The sequence below is a fragment of the Impatiens glandulifera genome, chromosome 5, assembly GCF_907164915.1.
Source record: "Impatiens glandulifera chromosome 5, dImpGla2.1, whole genome shotgun sequence".
In the NCBI taxonomy this organism is placed as follows: Eukaryota; Viridiplantae; Streptophyta; class Magnoliopsida; order Ericales; family Balsaminaceae; genus Impatiens; species Impatiens glandulifera.
Genome location: NC_061866.1, coordinates 45,239,677 through 45,252,655, shown reverse-complemented (window position 1 = coordinate 45,252,655; position 12,979 = coordinate 45,239,677). Strand labels below are relative to the sequence as shown.

Genomic DNA, 12,979 nt, shown 5'->3' with positions numbered 1-12,979 from the left:
ATATATATCATGATTAATCACACAAGTAATATAATATATATATATATATATATAAATTATATTTATTTATTTATTTGATATATATCTCAAAAATTAAAAGCATTGTTATAATAAGATCCAAATCTATATTGATATACTCAAGCAAACTTATTTTTAATCCAAGTTTTTATATAAATGTCTATATTTATTTAATATTCTAATTTTACTTAATATCATTATATATCTATTAGACAATATTACACAAATAATGACATTTAAACTATGTTTATCCTAATTAAACATATATAACTTAATTTATAAACTTTAAATTCTAATCTTTTTTATTTTTAAATTATAATTTATTTATTTTTTATAAACATCCTTTTTTATTTGATATATTTCATATAAGCCATGACTATATATATATATAATATAACGGACTTGAAATAAAATATTTTAATAACGACCCGACATGATTCATCATAGGGACTTTTTGTGCCTACGTCGTGCCTAGTGTCACAATATTCACATTTATAAATTTTGTCACGTGGTACATACATTTAAAAATATAAGTTAAAACTTCTAACATTTAAGGTTTTTGTTATTTTAAATATTTTAATTGATTTTCAATATATAATTTTATGATTGACATATATTAATATTATAAAAAATAAAATAAAATTATAAAAATATATTAAAAAATTGTCCATAAATAATTATAATTTTATTATTATTGTTTCAAACATAATTGAACTATTATAAAATTTTATTCGGAATGAAAAAACCATACAGGTTTTCACTGTTTACTACAACTACAATATTCATGCTCTAAAAGTATATAAGGAAGAAGCAATAGATAACCAGAGAAAATTCCAGGTTTGTAAACCTAAACTATACTGAGAAAACATTGAGAACAACTTATAATTTGTTATGTTTTTTAACATGAGAGAGCACATTTTAAGATTCATTGAGCAACCTAATATCGTAAAAATGGTCGGATACTATACAGATAAAGCAATCTTGTTTGAACATTTACAGAATCTTCGACAGAATAAATGAACGATCGAGAGTAATGTCTAAAAGTCTTTTATGTGTAAAAACACATATTTAATACTAACATTTTTTTGTAACAGACTTTTACAAGTTAGATGTGATGAAATCAAAAAATTGTTCATTCAAATTTTACGATTTATTTTAAAGATTAATGACTCTGGATATGTTATCAAAGATTTAAATCCCGATAACATAATGTTTGAAAAGTAACTTGTATGTCACGATATTCACATTTATAATTTTTGTCACGCCGTGCATACATTTAAAAATATAAGTTAAAAACTTATAACATTTAAGGTTTTTGTTATTTTAAATATTTTAATTTATTTTCAATATATAATTTTATGATTGACATATATTAATATTATAAAAAATAAAATAAAATTCTAAAAATATATTAAAAAATTGTCCATAAATAATTATAATTTTATTATTATTGTTTCAAACATAATTGAACTATTATAAAATTTTATTTACAAATTAGGAAGTATCTTAAATATACAAAAATCTTGTTTAAGAATAAATTAACTGAAGTCCAGTAACTATAAAATTATATAATTACATTAGGTCAGAAACTAGAAACTAGAAACTAGAAACTAGAAACCAGAAACATGAAACAGAAAAACAAAGAAAAATGAAAAAGAAAAAGTGGATATATATTAAATTTAATCGGTGATGAGATAATTAGATAAACAATCCAATTCCCGAGAAGGGTAATAGTGTAATTTACTTGGTAAGATTCTAGCTGACTTGCTTACTCATGCTAAAATACCGATGCCCCGGTGGGGATCTCATATTCATCCAGCAAACAATAAAACAAGACACCACTTCTCTCATCGGATTAACATTCGAAACGAAGATACACGAAGTTTACAGAAGAATTCTATTTTTAGCAATTTAATTCCCCAGTCTCTGACCCATTGCACCGCCTTATCTCTCTCATTCCATTTTTAGAATGATTTTAGACTCTATCCGTTAGGAACTTGGTCCCTTAGCCGATTCGGTATGGGTGTTAATTTGGGATTTTCTAAACTTTAGTATATATAAATAGCTTGCTCGGTTTGAAGCATATCAATCAAAACCACACTCATATCTTGTTTTCTTAAAGGGTAAAAGCTTCTTCTTTGTTCATTGTATTTCAAGGTATGGTTCTGTTCTAATTTTTATTTTGTTTCTTTTTCAGTGTTCTTATGACTATTCCAACAACTTGAATTGGGTTTTTATTGGTAATTCATTTGATTTTCTATGTTTTGTTCAATTCATTGATATGTTGCTTTGATAATTTACAGAATTTGGATCTGGATAATTTCTCTACTAGAAGTTTTAATAATGGAATATTGGGCTTCTTCCAACTCTCAAATGGATGGTGAATCATCGGATGATTTCTTTAACAGTGATCAGGATTATTTGAACTTAGAAGACTGTTATGATGATGGGTGGTGCAACGATTCTCAGATGAATGATCATCTCTTTGCTAATTTTCCATCATCATCATCTTTTGTTGATGCATCAAATTTTGTTGAACAAACCAATCCTCCTTATAATATCATGACTGGATCTTATGACAACATGTTTCAACAGGATGATGATTCCTTTTTCAGGGAAAATAGTGTTTGTAGAAATGTCTCAGAGGATGAAAACTATAATAATATATTAATCCCGAGATCACTTACAAAGCCTCTGTCTGAAAAGATCCTCAAGGCATTGACTTTGTTTAAAGATTCCTCTAGAGATGGGGTTTTAGCACAGTTATGGGTTCCATACAAGCAAGGGGATCGTCATTTCTTAAGTACTTGCGATCAACCGTACTTGCTCGATGAGACACTCTCTGGTTACCGTGATGTGTCGAGGATGTTTACTTTCTCAGCCGAGGTTAAAACTGGTTTTACCTCGGGACTTCCTGGTCGTGTCTTTTCCTCCAAAGTTCCTGAATGGACATCTAATGTAGGTTACTACAATAAGGAGGAGTATTTGAGGGTGGAACATGCTGTTAATCATCATATTCGGGGTTCTATTTGCATACCGGTTTTCGAGATTGATACTGATGAAAATAGTTCATGTTGTGCTGTTCTAGAACTCGTTACGAGGATTGAGAAACCGGACTTCGATCAGGAGATGGAGAATGTTTGCGCTGCACTTCAAGCTGTGGATTTGAAGAGCACTTCTCGTCCTCGATTTAATCCTCAGGTAAATTGATTAATTCATTTCATTTTACTTTCTCAAATTGTATTAAATAGTTCTTATTGCTTTCTCTACTTGTTGTAGATAAGTTTATTTAGTGAATTTTAAAAAAAAAATACTCAATTTGGTCACACCAATAATAAGGTCTTAGACATGTATTTTAGGGAAAAAAAAAGATTTTAACTTAAGAAATGAAATCTTTTTTTTTTTTTTTGATAAAAGATCAACTCCAAAATACTAAATTAATCATATTTTATAGTTATAGAGATTTGTACTCATGTCTTCAAGATTATGAGTTCGGGTCTTCACACACAGAGAATTAAAAAACAATATTTGTATTTTATATTTGTTATAAAAAAAATTTCATTTCAATAACACAAATATGATCCAATCTTTCATTAAAAAAACTACATCAATTAAATCCTAAATTATCAGTGTATACATGTTTTAAGAATTTAAAGTAGCTAACAAACAACTAAGGAGGTAAACCAAGCCAAACTTATATCCTTAATAAATTGTTAGTCAAAGAATTCTATGAAGAATTATTTGTGTGTTTACTTAGCCTTCTTTCATTTTTCTTTTCCAAATTTTATTAAAAAGTTTGTTTTTTTGCTTTCTCTATTGGTTGTATATTCGTTTTACCTACTCAATTTAAAAAAAAAATGTCAAATTAGTTTTCATTGTCAATTTATTTTTGTTCATTCCCATATAATAATGTCTTGATATCCATTTTAGAAAGAATTCTTTTTAGAAATGAGAGGACTTGTTTGATGAAAGACTAACTTTCATCATCAAGGATTAAAGCTCTTGTAAGCACTGTTCATTCTTTAGTTTACCTAAGACTGGATCCAAACACACCTTTAGTGTCTTATCAATGTTTACTAAATTATCAAACTACTAATTACCCATATTTTGTATTTGTTCATTAACACAAATATAAAAAACTACAGGAAGTTGAGGAAGCAAAAAGGACTCATATATATCCTTAATAAATTGATAGTAATGAAATGAATTAAGAATTATTTGTATGTTTACTTTGGTGTCTTCTTTAACTCTATTAGTTGCAGTGTATATCCAAGAATCAGAGGGCTGCTTTAGCCGAGATAACTGACGTCTTAAGGGTGATATGTCATGCCCATAATCTACCTTTGGCTTTAACCTGGATTCCCTGTAGTTACAACCAAGGGATCGGTTATGAAGCTACCCAAGTACAAATAAAAGGTTGTAAACCTCTTGGTCCTAACAAAAGATGCATTCTCTGTATCCAAGTTTCGGCTTGCTATGTACACGATCAAGACCTGAAAGGTTTCGTTCTTGCATGTGAAGAAAATTATCTGGAAGAAGGCCAAGGTGTAGCCGGAAAAGCTTTTCTTTCGAATCATCCCTTCTTTTTTGCCGATGTGAAGAGTTATGACATCTATCAGTACCCGTTAGTTCATCATGCGCGGAAGTTCAACTTGAATTCTGCTGTTGCAATCCGGTTGAGGAGTACTTTCACTGGTGATGAAGACTATATTATTGAGTTCTTTCTTCCTAACCATATAAGTGGAACCATGGAGCAACAGATATTGCTAAACAACCTTGCTGGAACCATGCAAAAGGTCTGCAAGAGCTTGAGGACGGTTTCTGATACAGAAATGTTGGGTAAGAAGTATTTATTCAACGAAATGACAATATTGGAGTCCTGCCCGGTTAGTTATGTACAGGTGATTGTCAACTCTACTCAATAATATGTATATTATTTTCTTTTCTGGTTTTGGTTTTGGTTTTGGTGAATTGTTCGGTTTTCCTTTAGGTGAATAAAGAAGTATTAAAGAGGAAGATGCCAAAAAAACGAACTAGTGTTGAGAAAAATGTCAGTTTCAGTGTTCTTCAAAAATACTTTTCGGGAAACTTAAAGGATGCTGCTAAAAGCCTTGGCGGTAAATATTCATAATTTGTTTTTTTGCTTCGAGTTTTGTTTCAAATTCATAATTTTCATGATATTTTTTTACAGTTTGCCCAACAACACTCAAAAGGATATGCAGACAACAGGGAATCTCAAGGTGGCCGTCCCGTAAGATAAATAAAGTGAATCGTTCTTTGAAGAGAATCCAAACCGTGCTCGACTCTGTTCAAGGGGTCGACAGTTCAATGAAGTTGGACCCCTCTACTGGGGAACTTGTTTCAGCTCAACCAATTCCTACCCGAGAACCTGATACAGGGAAGGACTTTTCTATGACTCCTAATTTTGTGTTTGGAGTACCTTCTCAAAATTGCGATGAACTTCCTTTAGCTGCTAATGAGGTTGATACTTTTATCATTCCTGATGATCTGAAAGAACTTAACCAACCCACTTCATCGGGTATGACAGACTCCTCAAACGGGTCAGGTTCAACTGCGCAAGTTAGTTCCTCGAGTACTCCAAGCTTTGGCTTTGGCGAAAGGCAAAACAATAGAATCTATTCTAATATTGGTGGATCAAAGATCACTGTGAAAGCCACTTTGAAAGGAGATACAGTAAGGTTTAAATTTGATCCTTCTGTTGCTGGAAGTGTTAAACTATACCAAGAAATAGCCATGAGGTTTAAATTACATGTGGGGTCATTCGAGCTGAAGTATTTGGACGATGAACAAGAATGGGTGATGCTTGTAGACAATTCTGATCTACAGGAGTGCCTTGAGATTCTAGATTTAGTTGGCACTCGAACTGTGAAGTTTCTAGTTCGTGAAACTAATGACATAATGGGAAGCTCTAGCAGTAGTAACTCTTTAATGGTAAGAGACAAGTGATGATATTTTAATTACTTTTCGAGGAAAAACAGGGTCGTGGCTTGCAAGAACTCGGTTATAGGTCAGCTAGTTTGAGTTTGTAGTGTAATGGTTTGTAGTGTAATGGTCTATAGGTTTGTAAGTTAGTGTATTATGGTTTATAGGTTTGTAAGTTATAGAGTTGGAAATTAATATATAATGTTTTAGTTATAGTTGAGATTGTCATATTATTATCATATGTTTGGTTTCTGAATCAATGCCCTTTCTATAATTGTCTATGTTGTGATACATTTTCATTAAACTAAACCAATTAAGTAGAATTTAATTGGAATATTATTAGTGTTTGAGTACACTTGAGTTTGTAACGTGTTCATCAAATTATATTTCAAATACAAATTCCTTAAAAAGAATGAATAACTTAACAACCTACTTCATCGATTTTTCAAGGACGATAGTTCACTAGAAAAATAATCGAGATAATAACTAAAATATGTAATTTTATCGTCGCAATTCAAATTTCGCAACAACTATTGTAACTCTCTAAAAACTCGAGGTTCAAAAAATTTTAACATCGGTTTGAATGTCAGAATTTTTAAATAAAATTTTATTTAAGGCCTTGTTCGGTTATGGGTTTTTTTAAAAACCAAAAGAGAGAAAAATTGAATGATGGGGGATGATTTTGAGAAGGTTATGATTATTTTCGATAAAAAAAAACTTAAAAGGTATTGATATATATAAATATAATATAAAATAATAATTTAAATTAGAGGGTATTTTAGTATTTTGATTAATGATTTGAGTGATGTGATAGATAAAAATGGAGTGAGGTGATGTTTGATTTTGTATGAGTTTTTGAAAACCCATAACAAACAAGGCCTAAAAGATGTTAAGAAAATTTCATGACTTTTTGAAATTAATTATAAAAATAATTAATTCGAATTTAAATATTAAATAATCTTTTAAATTTGAAATAATCAAAACTAAAATTTGATTTTTGAAACCTGTTTTTAAATTAATTAAAAATAATTAATTTAAAAGATTATTTATTTTAAACAGAGTCGTCAAATGATTTTTAGTTTAAAATCAAAAAAATGTATACGTATACAAACGTATTTTTAAGTAGAGTTTCGTATGGTTCATAATTTAATGATACTCGGAAAAGGTCTTTCGCGCTTCATCCTCCGTACCTGTTTAAAAACATTCTCTACTTTATAAAATCTTAGCTTTTGAAAAATTGTTGTATAACGTTTTATTTTAACAACTTATTCTTTCGGTCCTAGTCATGCATAAGTTTTTGTGTATTTAAAAATTATAACAACAACATTTAAATGATGGTACATATAGTTGATGACTATGGAGAAATATATCCAAAGAATATTAGTTTTAAAGACATTAAGGTTTAAACATAAATCCTAAACAAGCCCTTATCAAAATATTTTTTTATGAAAGTATTTTAAAAATATTTTGAAATCATTTTTTATTTTTTTGGGATTTTTAGAAAATGGTTTAGAATCCCAAAATTATAAAAATAATTTTGAAAATTAAATAATGCAACCAAATAGATAGGACTGGTGTCCTCGATCCTAGGTGCGATTTCTATCGGTTAGAGCTAAAACCCTCGGTCTTGAGGCCGAGACTTATCGGTCCCGACTTAGGATTCTTGATCAAGGTGCTAAAGCCTCCCGATCTTCGGGCTAGAATCCTCAGTCGAGTGTAGGGGCCCCTTGACTGGGGTGCTGAATCATCGATCGAGGTCTGTGAATTTTCGGTCGGGTGCGAGAATTCTCGATCGGACCTCTCAGTCCTAGGTGTGAAGATCATCTGTCGGGGTCCGAGAATTCTCGGTCCTAGGTGTGAAGATCCTCGGTCGGGTGTCGAAGATCCTCAAGAACATCAAAACTACAAATTTTGTAGTTTTGATTGAGGCTTGGATCCTTTGATTCGATGGCATGGGAAGCTTCACAAATCTCCTAAGATCATTATGAACATTATCCCGATGTGTCATTTGACCGGGATGATGTTTCATTCAACCAAAATAGTTTTGATGTAAAAATCGGGTTTTTGGTTTTTAGGCTTTAATGAAGTGTAAGGAGTTTATCAAAAGCTTATTTATGCTTAATATGATTGATTGAAACCAAAACATGAACACTAGCTATTCATTTGGACCAATTTAAGAACTTGAAAATTTTATTTTTTTGAAAATTTTAATTTTGATCAAACATGATCCAAATAGTTCCCAACATCTTTAGAAACATGTTATGAAGCTTTCTTGGTTGCTTTTCTTGAGCAATAACTTAAGAATAGAAAATTTGATTTTGATTTTTCAAGTTCAAATTTGGGTTTTTATTATTTAGACCAATTAATTGTGTTTGATCTCAACAGAATGCTCATAAATGATATTAAGATCGTTTCCCAATAAAAAAATAGCATAACCAGATAGTATACAAAACTGTCAAAACTGAAATGTAAAAATTTCAATTCAAACTATTAATTTGATATAGAGAATGATTGAAGTTTATCAAGAGTTGAAGAACACTCCTTAGACTTTAGGGAAGCTTTGGGATGCATGGATCCAAGTTTTAAGGTCTCACACAGAATTCCGAAAATCCAAAAAGCTTGAAATTTTAATGGCGGATTTCTGAACATTTTTTTATTGGAGGCTTGAAAGTTGATATATTGCCTTTAGATTGATCAAGAGATCCCAATGTCGGTTCATCGACCAAGTGGGCTTCATTTGAGTCAAACAATCATAATGGTATTTTGGTTGTTTTTTGGCTAGTTGTCGGTGTAGGTCATGATGATGGACCTAGGTATAGGGGAAATTATCACCGAAATAAGTTGATCATTTCACCTTTTGAATAAAGTCTAAAGGTTGAGAAACGACAAAATTCCATATTTGAAAAATCAAAGATGGTTGCAGATGCTTATTCGTTTAGCGTTGCAAGGAAGACGAATATGTGGGGTAAAACGACGTCATTTTGAGCTTTTGCGTTCAAGCGTCGAGGGAGGGCCAAAACGACATTGTTTCTAGGCGCGGTCGTTGGGTGTTCCGTTCGCGTTGGAGGAGACAGCGTTGGAGCAACCGTTTGGTGATCCGCTACTTCGCGTATGCGTCTTCTTCTTTTGCAACGGGCAATGCGGGCAGCTCTTGGGCGTTGGATGAGGATCCAGCACCTATCCGAAGGTTGTGGCTTTCAGTGTAGCGCTTCTTCTGGATTTCGACTACACCCGATTACTTATACTTTTTTTATTTAACCTTAAGGGTTTGTTTGAAATTGATTTTTCATTCATCATTTTGGCTTTGTTTTAAAAAAAATTAAAATAAAAAATATTTAAAATAAAAATGATATTTATTTTGTCATTTTATTTTATATTTTTTGATTTAATAAATAATTTATTTGAGATAAAATGGATACAACATTTATCCTAAATTATTTATTTTAATTCTTTTTTATTTTTCTAAAATTAATTTGAGATATTATGAGTACAACATTTATCTCAAATTGTTTTATTTATTTTTTTTTGGTCATTATCCTTAATTAATTTAGGATTAAATTATCACAATAACTAATCCAATTAATTGTTTAATTAGGTTTTGGTCTACCTCCCGATGCATACCACTGTTGCAAACTTTGGTCGCACAAGATTCTAATTGCACCACTCATGGTCGAGTTGGGTGCCAACTAGATACATCTCCCTCTTTTGGTTTTTGGAAACAGAGTCTAGTCGAGAATCGACCCTTTTCTATAACCCTCCCACTATCACTAATAATATTCACAATACAACGCATAACCTCCCCAGACTCAAACGCATGAGGCGCCCTTAGGGGTGGTGAGAAATTCGATTGAATATGTGTGACCATTTGACTCCTTTTGTCCTTCACACAATGTTTTGAGTTGTTTTACCCCAAAATTCACTTGAGGTTGTCCGCCCACCAATCGAACTACACGACCCCACATGCTCACTAAAAATCAGTTTTTCTAAGGAATAGTATGCGCATTAGAGATAGGCCTCAAATAACTATTTTGACTGTGTGATTTTACACCTCTCACTTCCTTTCATCTCTTTTGTGCAAATCTTCTAATTTTAAAAATATATCATTTTTAAGTCACTTATACTAAGAAACATTTATTGACAATGACACTACATAGATCTAACTTATTTTTAGATGGGTTAGGATTCTATATATTAAAATTCTTTATTTTAGGATTCTATATTTGTTAGAATTTTGTATCTTTGGATAATATTTAAAGATGCAACTAGGCACTTTAAAAAAAACTGAAGTATTTGTTTTTGAGAGTTATCGCTTTCATTCTAGTCATGTATTTGTTAAGGTTTTGGAAGACCGAGTATTATATAAACTCGTGTCTTAATCTTAGACTATAATGATGTAATCTTTGTTCTGATAATCTTAATAATATTCTTTATTCTAGGTGAACATAATAAAATTTATCTTTATGAACCACGTTAAGTTTGTGTATTTTTTTATTGTTTACATCATCTTTCGCAATCTGTTCTAATAAATTGGTATTAAAGCTTCAGATTTTTCAATTGTTTGTCTTCTATTGAGAGATGGAAGCAGTCAACATTAAGGTCGACAAATTCACGGGTAGAAACAATTTTAGTTTATGGCAGATCAAAATGTGAACTCTATTGAAACAACAATGTTTATGGGGACACTAAAATTGTCGGTAGAAACAGAAGACCATTATGGAGGAGAAGGCACATTAAAAAATTATTTTGTGTCTTGTAGATGATGTCATCGGCAAGGTTTTAAAGAAAGAGAAGGTCGTTGGATTATGTTTGAAGTTGAAGAGTCTCTACATAAATCAGCGTCTATTCACCTTACGAATTTAGAAAAGTGTCAAAAATGACACTTTGTATTTCTACAGGGTTCTACTATGAAATGTTTGGTTTGTGTTAAATCTCTAAGAATTCACAAGGTAATCTATGTCATTTGACTTTGTCATATATTGAAATAGGGTTACAGATTCTAATAAGGATAATCTTTTTGGTGGTCACAAGATCCTGGGCCTCACATCGGGATTAACTATAAAATACGAGGGTGGTCTAAAAAAGTCTTTGAATTACTAAAGTCTTAAGGTCATATTAATGAGGATAAAATTAGAACCAAAAGTGAAGAAGTGAGTATTTGTGGTCTATGAAGATAATATTTAAAGATACATGGGTCTTCATTTGGGAGAGAATTATTCTCAATAGAAGTGTCGTCTTTGATGAGAATTTTACACTTAGCTTTATTTTAAGGTTTATAGTAGAAAATAAAAGTGTTGATAAACATGTGGATGTCGAGTTAGAGACTCCTCAACAAAAAGAGGAAGAATACAACGTTAAGGTTGAGCTTCCAAAGTTCAAACCATTAAATTTGTAATCATTAGAAGCTATTAATTAGAGAAGGGTTGCAGTTAATCAATCCACCTATATGTATTCAGTTTTAAAGTTGCACAATGATTCCCAATAATGGGACATCTTGGCCATTAGCTAATGCAGCAGAGCTGGCCCCGAGGTTTGGGCTGCCCCAGCCCGGGTAGAAAAAGGTGATATATGTTTTGTTGCCCTAGTTCTAGTTTAAAGAATTGTTAAAAAAAAATGCTTTTAGCAAGATTCAAACCCATAATCATATAGAAATTCTAATTTTTTATCTTAAACCACCAAACCACAATCATTTATATTTAAAATTACAATAAATTTAATAAAATAGTTTGATATTTTTAACAAATGGGCTGCCCTGGAGAGTGGGCCGCCCTAGCCCGAGGGCTTGCCGGGCTTACCCTAGGGCCGGCCCTGTACAGAGGGCTTGCCGGGCTTACCCTAGGGCCGACCCTGTGCAGAGTGTCATCTACAAATGTATATGGGTAATCTCGACATTTACTAATGAATTTGGGTCATCTCGATATTGAGTAATGCATTTGGGACATCTATGTATTGATTAATGCATCCGGATAATTTGACATTGACTATTTTTCACTCAAAATGTTTGGTAATGATTCTTTCGACACTGTTTGATTGGTTTGTTTGATTTTCTCTCTACTTTATCACTTATCGTTACGAATTTTTAAAGTCATTGTAAAAATATTGCGAAATATTTGGAACTTATTTGTTAAATTTTAATTAATACAACTTTGTCCTACTATTTAATATATAGATTTGAATTTAGTTATTTTGATTTTGTTAACGTTATTTTTTACAAATTTTTTTATATGTAATCCCTATTTAAATGAGCTAGTGATAATTATTTTTTATTTTTGTAAAATATTTAATATAATAAAATTTAATTTGTAATATATTAAAAAAATTAGGTTTTATTATAACTTAAAATGTATTAAATAATTATATTTAAAAAATTAAAAAGAAAACAAATAATATTTTTAAAACTAAAAATATTATTTACTTAAGGTGATTCAAGGTGTAAAAATTATAAAACATCACACCAATAATATGACGTTCTTAATTGTAAATTTTTTTATAACTACTACTCATTTTGTGAATTCTATTAAAAATGTTAAATTTTTAACATTTTATTTAAATTTCCCTTTTTAGTTTTATATTTTTCTAACCTTTTTTATTTATTTACAATAGTCCCTTAACTTACCTTCCAGTTAAATTGACTCCAAACTTCATTATAAAATAAATTGACCTCATAATATTATTTAAATTAATCTAGTCCTCAAATTTTGCTTCTTTGATTAATTTTAACTCAAATTTTTATTTAAAGTCAATATAACTAATATTATTATTTGCTATAAAACATATTTAACTACTTATGAATTAATTATGTAGTTGAAACTAATAATTAAGCATTATATATAATTGTTTTTTTTTTTATAAATAGTTGGTAATGCAATGTATTTTTATTTTTTTAAACCATATATAATTATAGAGTAAGCTAACACGACGTAAAAATGTGAGACCCCGACTTCATTAGGCTAATAGTGGAATCTGTTTCGGGTAGAAACACAACTACAACCAACAATCATTCATGTACTAAATGAAATTG

The 12,979-nt window shown here is 30.5% G+C and overlaps 1 protein-coding gene across 2 annotated transcripts; it reads left to right on the top strand.

Annotated features, from left to right (window-relative positions):
- Positions 1–1,844: 1,844 nt before the first annotated feature.
- On the top strand, positions 1,845–6,283 carry LOC124940420 (protein NLP9-like). 2 transcript variants are annotated; one of them, XM_047480938.1, is made up of 5 exons: positions 1,845–2,175; positions 2,322–3,219; positions 4,281–4,919; positions 5,009–5,135; positions 5,210–6,283. In XM_047480938.1, exons 2-5 carry the CDS (start codon positions 2,362–2,364, stop codon positions 5,983–5,985), a joined length of 2,400 nt encoding a protein of 799 aa, XP_047336894.1. In that variant the 5' UTR covers positions 1,845–2,175; positions 2,322–2,361; the 3' UTR covers positions 5,986–6,283. The 2 variants fall into 2 exon arrangements, with proteins under 2 accessions (XP_047336894.1, XP_047336893.1); XM_047480937.1 differs by having other exon boundaries at positions 4,275–4,919.
- Positions 6,284–12,979: the final 6,696 nt, after the last annotated feature.

Excerpts from the sequence above, each read along its gene's own strand:
- LOC124940420 (XM_047480937.1), top strand. The coding sequence starts at position 2,362 with ATGGAATATTGGGCTTCTTCCAACTCTCAAATGGATGGTGAATCATCG. Across the intron at positions 4,920-5,008 it reads GCCCGGTTAGTTATGTACAG|GTGAATAAAGAAGTATTAAA; the intron begins GTGATTGTCAAC and ends GTTTTCCTTTAG. Across the intron at positions 5,136-5,209 it reads TGCTGCTAAAAGCCTTGGCG|TTTGCCCAACAACACTCAAA; the intron begins GTAAATATTCAT and ends ATTTTTTTACAG.